The sequence below is a fragment of the Oncorhynchus mykiss genome, chromosome 28 (assembly GCF_057628025.1).
Source record: "Oncorhynchus mykiss isolate SJ-2025 chromosome 28, ASM5762802v1, whole genome shotgun sequence".
In the NCBI taxonomy this organism is placed as follows: Eukaryota; Metazoa; Chordata; class Actinopteri; order Salmoniformes; family Salmonidae; genus Oncorhynchus; species Oncorhynchus mykiss.
In genome coordinates this window covers 33,662,501-33,683,951 of record NC_143049.1, presented here as the reverse complement: position 1 = coordinate 33,683,951, position 21,451 = coordinate 33,662,501, and the positions used below count along the sequence as shown (strand labels likewise).

Below are 21,451 nucleotides of genomic sequence, written 5' to 3'. Positions count from 1 at the left end.
GGGATATCAAGCACAACAGGGGGCAGAACTACTTGAGAGCCTGGAGGTAGTTTATCATATTTAACATGACTATTTGACAACACTACTCACACCATAAGCATTCCAATCCATCATAGTCCCAGGGAGCTTCAAGAAACATGAACTCAGTGCTCTTAATTTGTTTCAATCTGTCTAATGCTTACATTGTTTGTTGGTAGTCTTTTATCTGCTAAACTAAAGGGTCACTTTGGTTGTGCAGCGCTATATCGTATTATTTTATATTGCTTGGATATAGTACTCAGATTACTGTTTAAGTGGGTTAAGTACAATAAGCTCATATATGGTTCATGGGTTAGTATAAACATGACACCTCAATACCTCATGAGAATGTAGTTGTGACATCATTAAATCAAATCAAAGAGGCTCTGCAAACCGAAACAAACGGATCAATACATGCACGGTCCTAAATAACTACATAGTTAAAATGATGGTGCCTGTACACTTGAAGCTTATTTCCATGTGTCGTTTTTTTGCTATTGTTCATTTGAATGGCGTGTTTTGAATGTAAAAAGACGCGTGTCAATTCATTAATACTGTCTAAAATGATTTTAAAAAAATCATTAATAATATGTTGATTAATGTGCACCGACACTGTCAAGTATATACATAAACTAAGACCGGGATTCAATGCCAAGCGAGTTTTGCGCGGTGCCCTATACAGCCGACAATGCACGTTTTAAATGCCTTTTCCCTGACGTACCATCGCCATCATAGTAAACACTGGGCATGCCGGCATAATGGCAAATTACAGTGTGCTAAACGTGCCTTGCATTACATCCTGGCCTAAATAGACTTAAAGGGGAATTGCACTCAAACTACAGCATCTTTTGGTATTGTTTTTATTAGTCCAATGTTGATACAGTCCCAAAATGTCTGGAGACAATTTTCTCCTTAAAATTCCAATATCTTGACAACTTGGCTACTGACATGCAAAACATTTTGGGACTGTATCAACAGTGGACTAATTAAACAAAATACCACAAGAAAGTTGAGAGCAATTCCCCTTCATAAGGAAGAAAAGATTTGCCCATATCAAGTTCAAAAAGCAACCCTATTTGTTTTCAAAGTGTGCATAGATAATGAGAGTAAACATTACAGAATTTACGACAGTCAATATTAAAGACAACAAACATTCAACAGATGAGTACAGTAACAATTCATGATTGATTGGATTGACATATTATTCTACAAAGTAATAAATAGACAGTACATATGGTAATATGGAGTATACTGCATACTAAGAACAGAGGTGGACTTTGCAGAGCGTGCCTAAACAGTTTAATTTCCCCCACACCCCAAACGTGAAAACAAAGACCCCATGGAGTGTCTTTAAAACCCCTAAGTTCCTACATTGAGTATATCCTCTGGAAAGGCCACATTGTGAAAGAGAGAGATAGAGTTTAAGACATCCGTTTCAGTTGAACAGCAGATACAGTATGGGGTGATACGTTCTGAAATTATACTGATCGCTACCCCCCCCCCCCCCCCCCCCCATGCTTTTCACAATGCAATGTGAACTGTAGGACGTAAAACCTAATTATGGCATTAAAGGAATAGTTCATGTTTTTGGTATTGTAGCAATGCTACTGGAAACCGATTGTATCAGTTAGCAGTGCAAAAAGTGAACTATCCCTTTAACCAACCCCAGCAGAAACAGTATAGGCAGGTTGTGTGTAAGTATGGATCAGAAAGGCGTCTGTCTTGGTGTGCTCCCCAAGACATGTGCTGCTTCCCAGACTCTCCCTGCTGCCACCAGCTTTAGGGACGTACCCCAGGGGATCTGAACGGATGATATACCTGTAAGATAGGATGGAGAACTTCTTAATCAATCCATTGTTGATGTGAAATGATGAACTCGCCTTTGCGACTCTAAATGGTTTGATCTTTTCAATTCCTAACAAAGATACTGTGTGCACAAACATAGGGTATAAAGTCACAAAATCATATGTGAATGTAAGTATGGAGTAGTATTGTGGAGTAGTACTGTGGAGTAATATGGAGTAGTACTGTGGAATAGAAATGTGGAGTAATATGGAGTAGTACTGTGAATTAGTAATATGGAGTACTACGGAGTAGTAATACGGAGTACTATGGAGTAGTAACGGAGTTATATGGAGTAGTATTGTGGAGTAGTACTGTGAATTAGTAATATGGAGTACTACGGAGTAGTAATACGGAGTACTATGGAGTAGTAACGGAGTTATATGGAGTAGTATTGTGGAGTAGTACTGTGAATTAGTAATATGGAGTACTACGGAGTAGTAATACGGAGTACTATGGAGTAGTAACGGAGTTATATGGAGTAGTATTGTGGAGTAGTACTGTGAATTAGTAATATGGAGTACTACGGAGTAGTAATACGGAGTACTATGGAGTAGTAACGGAGTTATATGGAGTAGTATTGTGGAGTAGTACTGTGAATTAGTAATATGGAGTACTACGGAGTAGTAATACGGAGTACTATGGAGTAGTAACGGAGTTATATGGAGTAGTATTGTGGAGTAGTACTGTGAATTAGTAATATGGAGTACTATGGAGTAGTAATACGGAGTACTACGGAGTAGTAATACGGAGTACTATGGAGTAGTATTGTGGAGTAGTACTGTGAATTAGTAATACGGAGTACTACGGAGTAGTAATACGGAGTACTATGGAGTAGTAACGGAGTTATATGGAGTAGTATTGTGGAGTAGTACTGTGAATTAGTAATATGGAGTACTACGGAGTAGTAATACGGAGTACTATGGAGTAGTAACGGAGTTATATGGAGTAGTATTGTGGAGTAGTACTGTGAATTAGTAATATGGAGTACTATGGAGTAGTAATACGGAGTACTACGGAGTAGTAATACGGAGTACTATGGAGTAGTATTGTGGAGTAGTACTGTGAATTAGTAATACGGAGTACTACGGAGTAGTAATACGGAGTACTATGGAGTAGTAACGGAGTTATATGGAGTAGTAACATGGAGTAATATAGTCTAGTAATATGGAGTAGTAATATGGAGTTTGCAACTTTCTTGATTGCTTCTACTTTATTGCATCTCATCAACCGTTTCTTCAGGCCCCTACTTTTCTATGTGCTGCCATACTTACACTATGTCATTGAGCTCCAGCCTGGTGTCAGGCTGAGTAGTCTGGTTCTCACTCATGTCATCTGGAATTGGAACAATACAATCATATTGAAACGTCCAATGATTTTGGCTACAGCAATATAAAAGATTGTGTCAGAAAATGTCTGATTGAGCAAATGTTTTTTCAATGGAAGTTGTCTGTTGACAGATGATGGACATTAGAGATGATTGTCCGACAAAAGACGTACTGCCTATTTGTGTATGCAACTGATCGGAAAATAGTTGACAAGAGATTGACGGACATTGACGGACATAAATGGACACCGATGAATGCGTAGCTTCAGGCTTTGGCCACATGAATACGGATAAAATTGTATGCATTCACCATTGTCCGTTTTGGTCTGTCAAAAGGCTGACATAGTATATTACATGACAATCATCTCCGTTGTTAGTCTGTCTGTCCATCCATCCATAAAGACTAAGTGTCATGTTTCAAACACATAACGTATTTTGTTCCAGGCCTTGGAAATACAACTCGCAATCCCCCCAAAAACATCGCTCCCCATGTGTGGGGTCTCTCACCGCAAGCCGTGGCCCAGAGCCCAAGGCTTTTCATCCTGTTGCTGACCAGCTCGTACAGCTCCTGTCTCTCTGAGCGTCTTGCCCTCAGACCCCGCTGGCCCCCCCTCTGAGCCCCCCGCTGGTTCCCTCGAGTCCCCCTCCGGCTCAGCTTCCGCGCCCACTGCACGCTCTTCCTCCTCAGCAGGGGAGCCTTCCCGTCCGATGGGTCGCTGGAGGTGGAGGTGTGGTGGAGCCCTCCGGCCACAGGGGGGAGTTCTCGGTCTCTCTGCTCCTTGGGGTCGTCTAAGTCCTCCACGCACCCGAGAGCTGTGACTGAGTACGATCAAAACACAATGCCATATACATGAATTAAGTCTATGGTGTGTCTATAGTCAAACGACCCAGAACAAAGCGAATGATCAAGAGTGAGGCCAGAGAATGTATAAGTTGATTTGACAATGATTTCTTCCTGATATAACCATCAGTGGCAAGTCTCGACGTGGTTTATTAAGCACAATTTAACCAAGACACATTACAGAGGAAGAAAACCTACCTCATCTGCACAAAAAGTTGATTCAGTCTGACCAAATAAATCTATTGTTTTTCGCGAATCATGGAATCCCACAAATAGGAATCATGGAATCCCACAAATAGGAATCATGGAATCACACAAATAGGAGTCATGGAATCACACAAATAGGAATCATGCAATCACACAAATAGGAATCATGCAATCACACAAATAGGAATCATGCAATCACACAAATAGGAATCATGCAATCACACAAATAGAAATCATGGAATCACACAAATTGGGCTGAACTTACTTGGGAGGATGGCTCGCATTGCTTATGATGGAGAATGAAAAGAAAAGAGATTACATTAATGTTGCTTACTGTGTTGTAACATGCTTAAATAACCATTAAAGCATACAGACTAAACATTTATACGTAACAAATGAGAAAAAAAGAAGAAAAACACACACACACAACAGAATGACAGCATAATCAATGCCGCTGTTATATGTAATTAACACAAGAAAAAAGAAAACACGAAACTGGGATTTCACAGCCAAACAAATGAATGTCAACAATGTTAAAACAGCCTTGCGGTCTAGAGGGCACCTCCTCAGAGGAATCTGCTGTCTGGGACTCAGTCCTGTAGATGCTGATAGAGCCTTCCATATGTCTGGATCCACAGGTCATCCTCAGAGATCTGCTTCTAAAAGGTCATTTCAAAGTCCATTTCTCTACAGGAGGAACAACTGTACAGTGATTTTAAATGACCGTGGAGTCACTTTTACCTGTCAGTGTAAGGATTTGGACAGGCAAGTAAAGGCTGCTGTGCTGTCACACATAGGACCACTGTACAGTACAACGGGTGAATCTCAGTAGTCTAAAGACGCCTCCTCTCTTTGTCTTCTCTCTCCTTCTGCCTGAGACGTGGAGAGGAAACCACTTTTGACCATTGAGATGCACCCAGAGAATAACTCACAGAGCAGAGGAATTCAGAGCCTGGGGTGGTATCCAGGCCCAGCAGCAGCCTGGTGATGGAGATAATATAGTCTTTGATAAACGACTGGGATGGTAGACAGGACAGGACATAGAAGGGTCATTCCTGGTCATCCAGAAATCAACACATTCCAATTCGACTAGCATCATATTATATGGACATTGGGATGCATATGAACACATTGTGACAGAAAAAAGAATGTTACACGTTTTAACATACAATATCTGGGAGGTACAAAATTGTGTAATAAATAACTATAATTACTACAGTACATGCCCTTAAGCAAAGTCAGTCTGTGCCACAGAGATAACCTTGTTTAAATAAGCCTCGGTAGGCTAATTAAAGAGATTAGCCTCTGTAGGCCAATTAAATAACCACTAGGATATTAAAGAGGTATCCTAGTGGTTAGAGTGTTTGACTGGTAACCGAAAGGTTGCAAGTTCAAATCCCCAAGCTGACAAGGTACAAATCTGTAGTTCTGCCCCTGAACAAGGCACTCACTGTTCCTAGGCTGTCATTGAAAATAAGAATTTGTTCTTAACTGACTTTTTTTAAGGCTAATTAAAGAGATTAGCCTCGGTAGGCTAATTAAAGAGATTACCTTCTGTATACAGTACAGAACAACCTCTACTTAAAAAGGTATCTAGTTAAGCAGTAAGTAACATTCTTATCTTCTCTGCTGCTGTAAAGAACAGGTGGGTCCTGCTGTATAGAACAGGTGGGTCCAGCTGCACAGAACAGGTGGATCCTGCTGTATAGAACAGGTGGGTCCTGCTGTACAGAACAGGTGGGTCCAGCTGTACAGAACAGGTGGGTCCAGCTGTACAGAACAGGTGGGTCCTGCTGTACAGAACAGGTGGGTCCTGCTGTACAGAATAGGTGGGTCCTGCTGTATAGAACAGGTGGGTCCTGCTGTACAGAACAGGTGGGTCCTGCTGTACAGAACAGGTGGGTCCTGCCTGGTTACCTGGTAGAGGAGAGTGTCCAGCATGCCGATACTGAAGACCCTCCCTGCAGCAAACGGCAGGCGAAACATGAAGGCCAGGTTGGAGCCTTTCTCCCGCTCTTTCTAATAAATAATAATACATTTTATTTGTAGAGCTCTTTTCAACACATGCAAGAATCACAAAGCTATTTTAGCTCCCATAGACATGTAACAGTGGGACAGAAACACAAACACACTAATCCCACTGGGCACACACGTCAGTTCAACATCTAGTTGTGATTTACTTTTGGTTGAGTTGTCATCTAACGTGAATTCAACAACAACAAAAATCATCGTCATTGAATTTAGGTTCAAAGTTGGGTAAAATCCAATCAGTACTCCACGTTGATTCAATGTCATCACATTGAATTATTTGGATGAGATAAAGTGGAATACATTTTATTCAACCAGTTTTTGCCCAGTGGGATGTTAGGGCAGCGTTCTGCAAACCTTTCCTTGAATAAACCAGTCTATTGCATTACAGTATAACCGGATTCAACTGGTCACCTAATCATCAAGTCCTTCGGGTGTTACAACTGGAACGGATCAAATGGGGGTGCTCAAGAAGAGGTTAGGATATTTGAAAGAGAGAGACCGCCACCTGGTGGTCGATACTGATACGAGATGGAAGATGCACCGCAACAGGATATTTGAAAGAGAGAGACCGCCACCTGGTGGTCGATACTGATACGAGATGGAAGATGCACCGCAACAGGATATTTGAAAGAGAGAGACCTCCACCTGGTGGTCGATACTGATACGAGGTGGAAGATGCACCGCAACGGGAACGATATTGATATCTTATTAAGGAAAGGATGCCTACGCATAACATAATACCCGTCATATTACCCCTGAAAATTTTACATGTCACATGTGTCTATGAATGGGAATAATCATTTCTCTTAGAAAAAAATATCCAACGTATGGTGTTGTTTGAGAGGCTGTGGAAAAATACTATGCTTGTACTGTATGTACTGTCCAGTCTTCACATAATGATTGTTTAACCTTCTCTTCCTTTGCTTTGAAGATGACTCAATGTATAGTTAGTAGCCTTTGGAGACGACTCAATGTATATTTCGTACCAGGGTTGGGGTCAATTCCATTTCAATTCCAGTCAATTCAGAAAGTAACCCAAATTCCAATTATACATTTTTCTAATTGAAAAGCATTAAAGATCATTTCAGTTTCAGTCTACTTCCTCAATTGACTGGAATTGACTCCAACCCTGGTCCATAGCCTTTGCTACTGCAGACAAGGATAACTAGTTGTTAACTTTGCATTTATAGAGCTAGAGACATCTACTGGGCTGGGAAGGCGTATTTAAGAGCGGCGTACTGAACAGTCGACAACACGCCTTTTAACTTACGCTTGAGTTGACATCTTCCGGGGACATTGCTTTTAAAATGCTAATTGTCAGCTGTCAAGTGTCTTTCTCTATAACGCGCCTTGGACTGAAATTCGGCCTTGAAGTACAGATGGTGTGCATTCAGTGACGGCTTACCTTCTCCAGTTTAGAGAGAGCCAGAGAGTACCAGTCCTTAGCTCTGAACTGCATAAACCTCATGTTGGCGGGGTGGGTTAGCTCGGTGATGATACTGAGACTGGAGAACAACCTGGATGAGAAGAAACACAATATAGCTGAGGTTAACTGAACAAAATAAAACAGAACATCACACTGGCAGAACAAAATGTCAACTTTGTGATCAAATGTGACATCCAAAATACACTGAGTAGACCAAACGTTAGAAACACCTTCCTAATATCTAACAAGGTGTCGAAAGCGTTCCACAGGGATTCTGGCCCATGTTGACGCCAATGTTTCCCACAGATGTATCAAGTTGGCTGGATGTCTTTTGGATGGTGGACCATTCTTGATACACATGGGAAACTGTTGAGGGTTAAAAAAAACGTGCATTCGGAAAGTATTCAGACCCCTTCCCTTTTTCTACATTTTGTTACATTACAGCTTTATTCTAAAATTGATTAAATAAAAAAATGTCCTCATCAATCTACACACAATACAACATAATGACATCACAATACCCCATAATGACAAAGAGAAAACAGGTTTTTAGAATATTTTTTCTAATTTATTAAAAATAATAAACAGAAATACCTTATTTGTATGTGTATTCAGACCCTTTGCTATGAGACTCGAAATTGAGCTCAGGTGCATCCTGTTTCCATTGATCATCCTTGAGATGTTTCTACAACTTGATTGGAGTCCACCTGTGGCAAATTCAATTGATTGGACATGATTTGGAATGGCACACACCTGTCTATATAAGGTCCCATAGTTGAAAGTCGAAGGAATTGTCCGTAGAGCTCTGAGACAGGATTGTGTTGAGGCACAGATATGGGGAAGGGTACCAAACAATTACTCCAGCATTGAAGGTCCCCAAGAACACAGTGGCCTCCATCATTCTTAAATGGAAGATGTTTGGAACCATCAAGACTCTTCTTAGAGCTGGCCGCCCAGCCAAACTGAGCAATCGGGGGAGAAAGGCATTGGTCAGGGAGGTGACCAAGAACCCGATGGTCACTCTGACAGAGCTCCAGAGTTCCTCTGTGGACATGGGAGAACCTTCCAGAAGGACAATCATCTGCAGCAGGGACTGGGAGACTAGTCAGGATTGAGGGAAAGATGAACAGAGCAAAGTAGAGAGAGATCCTTGATGAAAACCTGCTCCAGAGTTCTCAAGACACCTGACTGGGGCGAAAGTTCACTTAAACAGGACAACAACCCTAAGCACACAGCCAGCACAATGCAGAGTTGCTTTGGGACAAGTCTCTGAATGTCCTTGAGTGGCCCAGCCAGAGCCTGTACATGAACCCAATCGAACATCTCTGGAGAGACCTGAAAATAGCTGTGCACCCATCCAACCTGACAGAGCTTGAGAGGATCTGCAGAGAAGAATGGGAGAAACTCCCCAAATACATGTGTGCCAAGCTTGTAGCGTCATACCCAAGAAGACTTGAGGCTATAATTGCTGCCAAAGGTGCTTCAACAAAGTACTGAGTAAAGGGTCTGAAAACTTTTTTTTTTCTTAAAACCTGTTTTGCTTTGTCATTATGGGGTATTGTGTGTAGATTGATGGGGGGGAGAGGGGGGAACGATTTAATCAAATTTAGAATAAGTCTGTAACGTAACAAAATGTTGAAAAAGTCAACAGGCCTGAATACTTTCAGAATGCACAGTACTAACGTACTCCGTTCAAAGGAACTTCAACATTTTGTCTTGCCCGTTCACCCTCTGAATGGCACACAATCCATGGCTCAATTGTCTCAATGATTATTATTATTATTTTTAACATGTCTCCTCCCCTTCATCTACACTGATTAAAGTGGATTTAACAAGTGACATCAATAAGGGATCATAGCTTTCACCTGGATTCACCTGGTCAGTTATGTTATGGAAAGTGCAGGTGTCCTTAATATTTTGTATACTCACTTAAATTAATGACTGGATGAGATAAATAACTATGAATTAATAGCCTAGCTAATAAATGTGTACTGTACTAACACCAATCCAGGATTAGCACTATTTAGTGAACAACTGATACCGATATTACCGTATATACTAGCTACCTAATTAAGCAATAAGGCACGAGGTGGTGTGGTATATGGCCAATTTACCACAGCTAAGGTTGCGTTTGGGCTGGATACAGCCCTTAGCCGTGGTATATTGGCCATATACCACAAACCCCAGAGGTGCCTTATTGCTTAATTAGGTAGCTAGTATATACGGTAGTATCGGTATCAGTTGTTCACTAAATAGTGCTAATCCTGGATTGGTGTTAGTATACCATGGCTGTCTGCCAATCAGCATTCAGGACTCGAACCACCAAGTTTAAAATATAGCTTATATAATAACAGTGGGAGCAATTCATGAAACATTAACCCCATATCAAAGTGTTTCAATGTTTGTGCAAGCTTCTACATTGTCTGGTGAAAATTAGAAAGTGAGTTGACATTTTTGATTAATTGTCTGACAACAAGAAAGCAATCAGAAAACAAATGAATTCCCTGATGCAGTGCGGCAAGGTTGCCAAGGAAACTAGCTCTGAAGTGTGTACTTTAATCTACACGGTTGAAAAAAAATCACTGTCATATAATTAATCTTTGAAACCCACCTATAAAATGTTAATCTGTGTTTAAAGATTTAGTAAAATATTAGCCTGTATGACACTTTTGATATCATAGAAATGCCTGCATAAAATGTGTGAAAATGTGGTCCAGTATATTGGATTATACAATAGTTTGACCGAAGGTTAAAACCATGACAGTGACTTTGGTACCCGTGTCTGTACATTGATAGGGGTTGAGGTACCTGAACAGTGTCTGTATATTGATAGGGGTTGAGGTACCTGAACAGTGTCTGTACATTGATGGGGGTTGAGGTACCTGAACAGTGTCTGTACATTGATAGGGGTTGAGGTACCTGAACAGTGTCTGCACATTGATAGGGGTTGAGGTACCTGAACAGTGTCTGCACATTGATAGGGGTTGAGGTACCTGAACAGTGTCTGTATATTGATAGGGGTTGAGGTACCTGAACAGTGTCTGTACATTGATAGGGGTTGAGGTACCTGAACAGTGTCTGTACATTGATAGGGGTTGAGGTACCTGAACAGTGTCTGTATATTGATAGGGGTTGAGGTACCTGAACAGTGTCTGTATATTGATAGGGGTTGAGGTACCTGAACAGTGTCTGTATATTGATAGGGGTTGAGGTACCTGAACTGTGTCTGCATATTGATAGGGGTTGAGGTACCTGAACAGTGTCTGCACATTGATAGGGGTTGAGGTACCTGAACAGTGTCAGCACATTGATAGGGATTGAGGTACCTGAACAGTGTCTGCACATTGATAGGGGTTGAGGTACCTGAACAGTGTCTGCACATTGATAGAGGTTGAGGTACCTGAACAGTGTCTGCACATTGATAGAGGTTGAGGTACCTGAACAGTGTCTGCACATTGACGATGGTCTTGGCATCAGCCATGTAGTAGTCCTCTTCTGCACTCATGGTGCTCTCCTTGTCCACCACCACCATGTTGGCTGCAAAGGACACACCGCAACGCAGGAGGTCATCCAGGCTAGGAAAACACACACACACACACACACACACACACACACACACACACACACACACACACACACACACACACACACTTGACATAAAGGACTAGACATTTCCCTGACCAGGAAAATCTCTGCACCCTGCATATGAGCTAGCTATGACGGATTATCTGTGACGGATTCACTGTGGAGAGAGAATCGTAACTGATAGCATCTTGGAGGCTGTCAAGAAGGTGACTTTCTACACAGGACTTATGAGAAATTGATTTTTTGGTTCACTCAGTCTGTTTCCTTGAGATGTACTCTTGATAGGGAGACTAGAAGTGGAAGAGTGCCACATACACTTGCAGAACAGGCACTAAAGAAGATGATGTATAAGGTTATAAGGTGTGTGATGATGCTGTGTATCGCATACTTATCGATGGAGCCCACCATGTAGTAAACCATGGGGAACACACAGACAGCCTCCAGGAACTGTGTGTCAGGCCTGGTGAGACAACAGAACACTAATCAGAAGAGAACCATGGCTCTCTCCCAGAGGCTTGGCTGGTGTGTAAAACCCCACAATTCAGACAAACAAAGAGGTGTAAATGGGTTTGCACAAAACATCATGTCTCATAAAGCTTACTTCATTATTCAATGTTTTAAATGTTTCCTGCATCAGGCATTTACAGACGTTTTTGCTTTACAGCCTTCTTCAGTGTGTAAGGAACATTTTTATTTTATTCAAAACAGAGACACCAGAACGAACACACCACAACAATATAGAATAGAACAGAATAGAATTTAGTATAATTAAATGTAATAGATATTTATTGTCCATATGCACAGATATTGTTATTTTTGGGAAAGGGCATCTTGCAACCCTACTTCTTTTAAAAGGGAGACCTAGCCAAGAGGGCAGCTGAATAAAAAGGGATAACAGGATGTTTTGAAACGGCAAGCTTTTGTTCCAGCCCAACACTAACCTACATGATTCAATCTATGCATGGTCTTCATTCTGGACCACAGGAGGCTGCTGAGAGGAGAACGGCTCATAGTAATAATATCTGGAACAGAGCAAATAGACTGGCATCAAACACATTAAGAACTGTCATGTATTGTCATGTTGTGTCTTGTTTCTGTCCTTTCCTTTCACCCTGTCTCCCTCTGCTGGTCGTACTAGGTTACCGTTTCTGTCCCTCTTTCCCCCAGCTGTTCCTTGTCTTCTCTGACTACCTCATTCACCCCTTTTCCCACCTGTTCCCTTTTTCCCTCCGATTAGGTCCCTATATCTCTCTCTGTTTCTGCTCCTGTCTTTGTCGGATTCTTGTTTGTGTGTCTCATGCCTGAACCAGACTATCATCGTGTTTGCTGCAACCTTGTCCTGTCCTGTCGGAATCTACCTGTCCATCTGAGCCCACGTGTGTTCATCATTAAAGAAACTCTGTTTGTTAATTCGCTTTTGGGTCCTCATTCACGCACCTGACAGAAGAATCCGACCAAGAATGGACCCAGCGACTTCGGCTCCTCTCCACTCAGCCGTTGAAATCCAGGGAGCGATGCTAGGCAGACACGAGCAGGAATTGTCTGCTGCTCGACATGCCGTTGAGACCCTGGCCACCCAAGTCTCCAACCTCACAGAACAGGTTCACCATCTCCGCCTCGATCCACCGGCCACTTCCAGGGCTTTCGAATCTCCGGAGCCCAGAATCAATAACCCGCCGTGTTACTCTGGGGAGCCCACTGAATGCCGCTCGTTCCTCACCCAGTGTGATATTGTGTTTTCTCTCCAGCCCAACACTTACTCCAGGAGCACTGCTCGTGTCGCCTACGTCATATCTCTCCTTACTGGACGGGCTCGTGAGTGGGGCACGGCAATCTGGGAGGCAAGGGCTGAGTGTACTAACCAGCATCAGGACTTTAAGGAGGAGATGATATGGGTTTTTGATCGATCTGTTTTTGGGGAGGAGGCTTCCAGGGCCCTGTCTTCCCTATGTCAAGGTAATCGATCCATAACAGACTACTCTATTGAGTTTTGCACTCTTGCTGCCTCCAGTGGCTGGAACGAGCCGGCTTTGCTCGCTCGTTTTCTGGAGGGTCTCCGCGCAGAGGTAAAGGATGAGATTCTCTCCCGGGAGGTTCCTTCCAGCGTGGATTCCTTGATTGAACTCGCTATTCGCATTGAGCGACGGGTTGATCTTCGTCACCGAGCTCGTGGAAAGGAGCTCGCGTTCTCCGTTGCCCCCCTCTCCGCATCACTACCATCTTCCTCTGCCGGCTCGGGTGCTGAGCCTATGCAGCTGGGAGGTATCCGCATCTCGACTAAGGAGAGGGAACGGAGAATCACCAAACGCCTCTGTCTCTATTGCGGTTCTGCTGGTCATTTTGTCACTTCATGTCCAGTAAAAGCCAGAGCTCATCAGTAAGCGGAGGGCTACTGGTGAGCGCTACTACTCCTGTCTCTCCTTCAAGATCCTGCACTACCTTGTCGGTCCATCTACGCTGGACCGGTTCGTCAGCTTCCTGCAGTGCCTTAATAGACTCTGGGGCGGAGGGCTGTTTTATGGACGAGACCTGGGCTCGGGAACATGACATTCCTCTCAGACAGTTAAGGGAGTCCACGGCCTTGTTCGCCCTGGATGGTAGTCCTTTCCCCAGGATTCAGCGTGAGACGCTACCTTTAACCCTCACTGTTTCTGGTAATCATAGCGAAACCATTTATTTTTTAATTTTTCGTTCACCTTTTACACCTGTTGTTTTGGGCCATCCCTGGCTAGTTTGTCATAATCCTTCCATTAATTGGTCTAGTAATTCTATCCTCTCCTGGAACGTCTCTTGTCATGTGAAATGTTTAATGTCTGCTATCCCTCCTGTTTCCTCTGTCTCTTCTTCACAGGAGGAGCCTGGTGATTTGACAGGGGTGCCGGAGGAATATCACGATCTGCGCACGGTGTTCAGTCGGTCCAGGGCCACCTCTCTTCCTCCACACCGGTCGTATGATTGTAGTATTGATCTCCTTCCGGGAACCACTCCCCCCCGGGGTAGACTATACTCTCTGTCGGCTCCCGAACGTAAGGCTCTCGAAGATTATTTGTCTGTAGCTCTTGCCGCCGGTACCATAGTCCCCTCCTCCTCTCCCGCCGGAGCGGGGTTTTTTTTTGTTAAGAAGAAGGACGGGTCCCTGCGCCCCTGCATAGATTATCGAGGGCTGAATGACATAACAGTGAAGAATCGTTATCCGCTTCCTCTTATGTCTTCAGCCTTCGAGATCCTGCAGGGAGCCAGGTTTTTCACTAAGTTGGACCTTCGTAACGCTTACCATCTCGTGCGCATCAGGGAGGGGGACGAGTGGAAGACGGCGTTTAACACTCCGTTAGGGCACTTTGAATACCGGGTTCTTCCTTTCGGCCTCGCTAACGCTCCAGCTGTCTTTCAGGCATTAGTCAATGATGTCCTGAGAGACATGCTGAACATCTTTGTTTTCGTTTACCTTGACGATATCCTGATTTTTTTCACCGTCACTCCAGATTCATGTTCAGCACGTTCGACGTGTCCTCCAGCGCCTTTTAGAGAATTGTCTTTTTGTGAAGGCTGAGAAGTGCACTTTTCATGCCTCCTCCGTCACATTTCTCGGTTCTGTTATTTCCGCTGAAGGCATTAAGATGGATCCCGCTAAGGTCCAAGCTGTCATTGATTGGCCCGTCCCTAAGTCACGCGTCGAGCTGCAGCGCTTTCTCGGCTTCGCGAACTTCTATCGTCGTTTCATCCGTAATTTCGGTCAGGTGGCAGCTCCTCTCACAGCCCTTACTTCTGTCAAGACGTGCTTTAAGTGGTCCGTTTCCGCCCAGGGAGCTTTTGATCTCCTCAAGAATCGTTTTACATCCGCTCCTATCCTTGTTACACCTGACGTCTCTAGACAGTTCGTTGTCGAGGTTGACGCGTCAGAGGTGGGCGTGGGAGCCATTCTTTCTCAGCGCTCCCTCTCTGACGACAAGGTCCACCCATGCGCGTATTTTTCTCATCGCCTGTCGCCGTCGGAACGTAACTATGATGTGGGAAACCGCGAACTGCTCGCCATCCGGTTAGCCCTAGGCGAATGGCGACAGTGGTTGGAGGGGGCGACCGTTCCTTTTGTCGTTTGGACTGACCATAGGAACCTTGAGTACATCCGTTCTGCCAAACGACTTAATGCGCGTCAGGCGCGTTGGGCGCTGTTTTTCGCTCGTTTCGAGTTCGTGATTTCTTATCGTCCGGGCTCTAAGAACACCAAGCCTGATGCTTTATCTCGTCTCTTCAGTTCTTCAGTAGCCTCCACTGACCCCGAGGGGATTCTCCCTGAGGGGCGTGTTGTCGGGTTGACTGTCTGGGGAATTGAGAGGCAGGTAAAGCAAGCGCTCACTCACACTCCGTCGCCGCGCGCTTGTCCTAGGAACCTTCTTTTCGTTCCCGTTCCTACTCGTCTGGCCGTTCTTCAGTGGGCTCACTCTGCCAAGTTAGCCGGCCACCCTGGCGTTCGGGGTACGCTTGCTTCCATTCGCCAGCGTTTTTGGTGGCCCACCCGGGAGCATGACACGCGTCGTTTCGTGGCTGCTTGTTCGGTCTGCGCGCAGACTAAGTCCGGTAACTCCCCTCCTGCCGGCCGTCTCAGGCCGCTTCCCATTCCCTCTCGACCGTGGTCTCACATCGCCTTAGATTTTGTCACCGGACTGCCTTCGTCAGCGGGGAAGACTGTTATTCTTACGGTTGTCGATAGGTTCTCTAAGGCGGCTCATTTCATTCCCCTTGCTAAGCTTCCTTCTGCTAAAGAGACGGCACAAATCATCATCGAGAATGTTTTCAGAATTCATGGCCTTCCGTCAGACGTCGTTTCGGACAGAGGTCCGCAATTCACGTCTCAATTTTGGAGGGAGTTTTGTCGTTTGATTGGGGCTTCCGTCAGTCTCTCTTCCGGCTTTCACCCCCAGTCTAACGGTCAAGCAGAACGGGCCAATCAGACTATTGGTCGCATCTTACGCAGTCTTTCTTTTCGAAACCCTGCGTCTTGGTCAGAACAGCTCCCCTGGGCAGAATACGCCCACAACTCGCTTCCTTCGTCTGCGACCGGGCTATCTCCTTTTCAGAGTAGCCTCGGGTACCAGCCTCCGCTGTTCTCATCTCAGTTCGCCGAGTCCAGCGTCCCCTCCGCTCAGGCTTTTGTCCAACGTTGCGAGCGCACCTGGAAGAGGGTCAGGTCTGCACTTTGCCGTTATAGGACGCAGACTGTGAGGGCTGCTAATAAGCGTAGAACTAAGAGTCCTAGATATTGTCGCGGTCAGAGAGTTTGGCTCTCCACTCAGAACCTTCCCCTTAAGACGGCTTCTCGCAAGTTGACCCTCGGTTCATTGGTCCGTTCCGTATTTCTCGGGTCATTAATCCTGTCGCAGTTCGACTTCTTCTTCCGCGATACCTTCGTCGCGTCCACCCGGTCTTCCATGTCTCCTGTATCAAGCCCGTTCTTCGCGCCCCCGCTCGTCTTCCCCCCCCCCCCCCATCCTTGTCGAGGGCGCACCCATCTACAGGGTCCGTAGGATTTTGGACATGCGTCCTCGGGGCCGTGGTCACCAGTACCTCGTAGATTGGGAGGGGTACGGTCCTGAGGAGAGGAGTTGGGTTCCCTCTCGGGACGTGCTGGACCGTGCGCTGATCGAGGATTTCCTCCGTTGCCGCCAGGTTTCCTCCTCGAGTGCGCCAGGAGGCGCTCGGTGAGTGGGGGGGTACTGTCATGTATTGTCATGTTGTGTCTTGTTTCTGTCCTTTCCTTTCACCCTGTCTCCCTCTGCTGGTCGTACTAGGTTACCGTTTCTGTCCCTCTTTCCCCCAGCTGTTCCTTGTCTTCTCTGACTACCTCATTCACCCCTTTTCCCACCTGTTCCCTTTTTCCCTCTGATTAGGTCCCTATATCTCTCTCTGTTTCTGCTCCTGTCTTTGTCGGATTCTTGTTTGTGTGTCTCATGCCTGAACCAGACTATCATCGTGTTTGCTGCAACCTTGTCCTGTCCTGTCGGAATCTACCTGTCCATCTGAGCCCACGTGTGTTCATCATTAAAGAAACTCTGTTTGTTAATTCGCTTTTGGGTCCTCATTCACGCACCTGACAAAGAACCATGTGTTCCATGTATTTGACACCATCTCGCCTGTTCCGCTCCAGTCATTACCACGAGTGAATCCTCCCCAATTAAGGTGCCACCAACCTCCTGTGTTCTGGACCATGGCTAATTTAATCAAGTGTGCTGACCTTATGGTCATTTCGATAGAGTTAGGTGTTTCCAAATGTGGTCCTGGTGTGCTGCAGTGTGTCCAGGGTTTTGTTCCTCTAAGGCTTACATCCTCTCTTTCATCCTCTAAGGCTTTCATCCTCTAAGGTTTACATCCTCTAAGGCTTTCATCCGCTAAGGTTTACATCCTCTAAGGTTTACATCCTCTAAGGCTTACATCTTCTAAGGTTTACATCCTCTAAGGTTTACATCCTCTAAGGTTTACATCCTCTAAGGTTTACATCCTCTAAGGCTTACATCCTCTAAGGCTTACATCCTCTAAGGCTTACATCCTCTAAGGGTACATCCTCTAAGGCTTTCATACTCTAAGGCTTACATCCTCTAAGGCTTACATCCTCTAAGGTTTACATCCTCTAAGGCTTACATCCTCTAAGGCTTACATCCTCTCTTACATCCTCTAAGGCTTTCATCCTCTAAGGCTTACATCCTCTAAGGCTTACATCCTCTAAGGCTTACATCCTCTAAGGCTTACATCCTCTAAGGCTTACATCCTCTAAGGTTTACATCCTCTCTTACATCCTCTAAGGCTTTCATCCTCTAAGGCTTACATCCTCTAAGGCTTACATCCTCTAAGGCTTTCATCCTCTAAGGCTTACATCTTCTCTTTCATCCTCTAAGGCTTTCATCCTAACCTAAATGCATAGAGGAGGGGTTACCCAGCTATTGAGACTAACATAAATGCATAGAGGAGGGGTTACCTAGGTATTGAGACTAACCTAAATGCATAGAGGAGGGGTTACCCAGCTATTGAGACTAACCTAAATGCATAGAGGAGGGGTTACCCAGCTATTGAGACTAACCTAAATGCATAGAGGAGGGGTTACCCAGCTATTGAAGCCACAATTCAGAAAGATGTATGCCAAGGTCCCGAAACATCTAAACAAATGTCTCTTAACAAGACATTAGTCTGTTTTTACCTGCAAATTTCACATGGAATTTATTCTCTGGCTTCAGAATCTGGACGTAAACGGGGCACTTTGGAGCAAAATCCTTCACAGCCCAAGCTCGCAGAATGGTTTGATGGTCCTTAAAGGTAAACAAGACAAAAATAATACATTAGAGGTTCATTTTTATTTGTTTGAACTGTTTTAGGAGTGAATGCTTTATGCACTGGTTAAATAGAGCTAATAAAACTCTAATATAACTAATAACACTGGTTAAATAGAGCTAATAAAACTCTAATATAACTAATAACACTGGTTAAATAGAGCTAATAAAACTCTAATATAACTAATAACACTGGTTAAATAGAGCTAATAAAACTCTAATATAACTAATAACACTGGTTAAATAGAGCTAATAAAACTCTAATATAACTAATAACACTGGTTAAATAGAGCTAATAAAACTCTAATATAACTAATAACACTGGTTAAATAGAGCTAATAAAACTCTAATATAACTAATAACACTGGTTAAATAGAACTAATAAAACTCTAATATAACTAATAACACTGGTTAAATAGAGCTAATAAAACTCTAATATAACTAATAACACTGGTTAAATAGAGCTAATAAAACTCTAATATAACTAATAACACTGGTTAAATAGAGCTAATAAAACTCTAATATAACTAATAACACTGGTTAAATAGAGCTAATAAAACTCTAATATAACTAATAACACTGGTTAAATAGAGCTAATAAAACTCTAATATAACTAATAACACTGGTTAAATAGAGCTAATAAAACTCTAATATAACTAATAACACTGGTTAAATAGAACTAATAAAACTCTAATATAACTAATAACACTGGTTAAATAGAGCTAATAAAACTCTAATATAACTAATAACACTGGTTAAATAGAGCTAATAAAACTCTAATATAACTAATAACACTGGTTAAATAGAGCTAATAAAACTCTAATATAACTAATAACACTGGTTAAATAGAGCTAATAAAACTCTAATAGAACTAATAACACTGGTTAAATAGAGCTAATAAAACTCTAATATAACTAATAACACTGGTTAAATAGAACTAATAAAACTCTAATAGAACTAATACAACTCTAATAGAACTAATACAACTCTAATAGAACTAATAACACTGGTTAAATATAACTAATAAAACTCTAATAGAACTAGTAAAACTCTAATAGAACTAATACACCTCTAATAGAACTAATACAACTCTAATAGAACTAATACAACTCTAATAGAACTAATACAACTCTAATATAACTAATACAACTCTAATAGAACTAATACAACTCTAATAGAACTCTGCCAGAGAGAACAACAGACAAACAGACAGGCAGATGGAGGTCTACTGGTGTGGGTGATTCAGTGGAGGCTGCTGAGGGGAGGACGGCTCATAATAATGGCCGGAACGTGGCAAATGGAATGGCACCAGACACCTTGACACCATGTGTTTGATATATTTGATACCATTCTACTGATTCCACTAAAGTCATTACCACGAGCCCATTCTCCCCAAATAAGGTTCCACTAACGTCCTGTGGGCTGAATGGAAGAGGAAAAAGCTGTACCTTTAATAATATGACTGGCTAAAATGCCTTTTCTATTAGCAAGTTAATGAATATTCATTTAGTTTCAATCTAACAAAGAAACGGACAGGCCATAGGTCAGTTCAGCCAAATGCCTGGTAGGCTGGACCCTCTTTAGGCCAGTGGGCTGGTTTCTTGGTCCCAGTCTGCCCCTGATTTAACTAACAGAACTGTAGTGGTAAGAGTAACACATGTACGTACTGCGGCGGTGCGGTCCACCTCACAGCGACTGCTTAGGATGAAACAAGCCTCTGCATTGTCCATTCTGGAAAAGAAGGACAACCATTCAATACTGAGTGGGTACATCTCAATACTCTACAGTGGCTTCCTCTCCTTATCTCCTCTTCAACTGTATAACTACTCACATTGATCTGAAAACAGAAGAGGTTGATGCCTATTTCCTATCCAGTATTGGCTTTCACCAGTTCAGCTCTTCCACATTAGTGCAGTTGAAGGAAAGGTGACTAAAGACCAAAAGAGAGGAAACTGTTTTCGCGGATTGAGACGCAGCCCTTGGTGTTGGTGACTCACTTGGCTCGTATGAGGTCCTGGTCCTTGAGGGCCGATCCCTGGAGGTAGATGACCCGCTGGGACCACAGGGGGATCTGGAGCACCCGGCGCACCTGGGGGTCCATCTCTGTTGGATACAGGATGATGACATAGTAGTCCTGGATAGACAGGAAGACAGAGGAACAGCCTGGGTCGTGTTCATTCGGCACCAAATGGAGCAAAACGGACAGAAACAGCAAGGGACTACCTGGGCTTGTCCAATAACAAATGCAAAATGATGTTGCAAAGTGTTTTAAAACCTTTCTTGCGTTCCCCAAATTATCAAGACCCAAGCAAACACACACACACACACACACACACACACACACACACACACACACACACACACACACACACACACACACACACACACACACACACACACACACACACACCAACCCGGACCTGCAGCCCGGGGTGGGCGTAGACCTCGTTGAGGAAGTCCATAAGAAGGTCTATCTTGAGGGAGCTGACACACACCACCACATGTTTCTCCGTCTGGGCGCGGTGACGGCTGTAGTTCCCACCCGACTTCTGTCTCTCCATCCACAGGTAGGCCAGCTGCTCAAACTGACCAATAACGCCCAGCAGAGGAACACATTACCAATACTGCTAATACTGCGCAAAACCATTCTCAAAACAATCTGAGGCTTTAATATATGACCAAATGCGTATAGTTCACCCAATCCAACACATTTATGACTATTGATCTTTTATCACTGCGTTCTCACATCCTGGTCCTATAGAGCTACAGTGTGTGCATTTTCCCCATCCCAGTACGGACACACCTGATTCAGATAATCAACTAATCATCAAGCCCTGATTAGTTGAGTCAGGTGTGTT

General features: G+C 43.7%; 1 protein-coding gene across 1 annotated transcript in view; it reads right to left on the bottom strand.

Annotated features, from left to right (window-relative positions):
* Positions 1-1,186: 1,186 nt before the first annotated feature.
* The window catches only part of LOC110508224 (potassium channel subfamily T member 2), a 26,204-nt gene continuing 5,939 nt past the window's right edge, over positions 1,187-21,451 (bottom strand). The window contains 14 exon segments of the mRNA XM_090225637.1: positions 1,187-1,836; positions 3,135-3,195; positions 3,695-4,000; positions 4,776-4,840; positions 4,842-4,894; positions 5,168-5,251; positions 6,153-6,254; positions 7,672-7,783; positions 11,130-11,267; positions 11,632-11,737; positions 18,464-18,572; positions 20,261-20,324; positions 20,591-20,727; positions 21,014-21,178. Coding sequence (XP_090081763.1) covers positions 1,674-1,836; positions 3,135-3,195; positions 3,695-4,000; positions 4,776-4,840; positions 4,842-4,894; positions 5,168-5,251; positions 6,153-6,254; positions 7,672-7,783; positions 11,130-11,267; positions 11,632-11,737; positions 18,464-18,572; positions 20,261-20,324; positions 20,591-20,727; positions 21,014-21,178 — 1,665 coding nt within the window. The 3' untranslated portion in view covers positions 1,187-1,673.